This window comes from Papaver somniferum, chromosome 1 (assembly GCF_003573695.1).
Source record: "Papaver somniferum cultivar HN1 chromosome 1, ASM357369v1, whole genome shotgun sequence".
NCBI classification, from domain to species: domain Eukaryota; kingdom Viridiplantae; phylum Streptophyta; class Magnoliopsida; order Ranunculales; family Papaveraceae; genus Papaver; species Papaver somniferum.
In genome coordinates, this window is record NC_039358.1 from 70,649,128 (window position 1) to 70,650,962 (window position 1,835).

At 36.6% G+C, this 1,835-nt stretch overlaps 1 protein-coding gene across 1 annotated transcript; it reads right to left on the reverse strand.

Moving 5' to 3' along the window:
• Positions 1-301: 301 nt before the first annotated feature.
• LOC113330214 (snakin-2-like) lies at positions 302-1,361 on the reverse strand. The gene is made up of 3 exons (XM_026577071.1): positions 1,155-1,361; positions 998-1,025; positions 302-859 (listed from the first exon to the last, which is right to left on the reverse strand). The coding sequence occupies exons 1-3, from the start codon at positions 1,239-1,241 to the stop codon at positions 678-680; spliced, it is 297 nt and encodes a 98-aa protein (XP_026432856.1). The 5' UTR covers positions 1,242-1,361; the 3' UTR covers positions 302-677.
• Positions 1,362-1,835: the final 474 nt, after the last annotated feature.

The following is a 1,835-nucleotide window of genomic DNA, read 5'->3' on the forward strand; positions in this document are numbered from 1 at the left end:
TATTTATCATCAAAGACCAATCAAATGAATTTCGTCCCATGCATATCCTGAAAATTAATTCTTCCGTGTTTTAACCGGTGATCTTCATGTCACTGCAAACAAAAAAAATACTTGGATAAACGTTCGAGTTTGTAAGAACAGGTTTGGCAGCATATTGAAACCACGAGTTCAACCAGGCTTAGCAGGCTAACATCAATATTCAATACCTCGTCACTGGAACTATAAAAAAATGTAAATGGCAAAACAACCTTAAATAATGGATTCAAGTTGACAAAGTTAACCAAATGAAAGAAGATAAAGATATCAAACACAATAACGGCGAAGTTTCATATTCATAGACGTAAACATAAACAGGATTGTACAGACCATGTTCTTTCCGTACCCTAAAATATCGAAAACAATTTACATAATTACACGTGATGATACTGTTCACACGGTGATCATATTCTTCGTTTACTCATATAACACAAATAAAAAAACTATTTATACAGATATAGTAATATGATCAAAATGTATTGATCAAATACTACTCTGTATTTTATTCTCTGTTTACAGATATAAAACACACAAAACGTTTAATTCATTATAATACTCGTCATCGTCTATGGAGAAGCCTGGCTGATCACTAGACAAAAGAGACGTCACGGTTGGTCTATAGCCTGTCCGGGTTGTTCCGTTTAAGGACACTTCTTTCTACCACCGTGGGTAGTCTGAGCAGCATAACATGCACATTCATCATGGTTACCGGAAGTACCAGATGGAACACAGCTGCACCTTGCACAACAGGTTCCACAAGCCCTCTTACAGAGATTTGGCCTTGATGATAGCGAGCACCTCACTTTACATGCTGCTCCACAGTCTATAAGAAGAATTGAACAAAAAAAAACTTAGCTTATATAGAGAACAAAACTGTGATCATCATAATCAGTACCAAGCAAATAATATCTCTCTCTACAAGACTACAACTGTTTGATTGAATATTTATGTAATAACATACCGATCCCTTTGAGTGACCTTCCAGTTGCCTGCAGCACCAATACATACACACAAACATAATTAGAATTGTAATCTAATTTTAAGATCAAAAATAAAAGAAAGTACAACAAAAATTGAAAAGCTAAGAGAAACTAGCTGGTTAGTGATCATAGGAGTACCATCTGATCGGCGGCAAACACCTCGACAAGATTGAGGAGGACGAGAGATAGAACAAGTGAAGCAAGAAGAGCTTTAGACATTGCCATGGTAGTTAGCTGATGAAAGAAAGGAGATAGAAAAGCTGGGGTTTGTTTTGGTTTTGATGATAAACTCTAAAGTTGATGTTTTTCTTTGTTGTAAGCTTGCTGCAGTGGTGAGGAAAATGAAAAAGATAGAGGTCTTATTTATAGAGGGTTTTGAGTAGTGTACTTAGTTTATGTCCGTGTTATTGATAAGGGACTTTAATTACGAGCAGGTTAATTATGAGGAGTGGCAGAGGGCATAATCCGAGGTGGGTATGATTCAAGAGTATACGCGTTTGGTGGTTGTAATGCCAGCAATCAATCAAGAGCATAAAAAAACAAACAATGCGCAGAGCAGTAAGTAATCCTTTACTAGTAATACACAAAACTACAAGCTAGCTAATTAATGAGTTCCTAAGTTTGGATACTAAGAGCTTTATGTAAAAAAAAAAGATGCATGTATATCTTTCTATGAAACGGCTCAAGCTTAGCCATTTGCAAAACGACGTTGACCCTTTGGTAGCTTGCTTTCTGTCCACTGTCAGGATTATGAGAGTGTTACACGGACACATTTTTGCTCCATGTGGATGTCGATAAGGTAGACAGTGGTTGCAATAG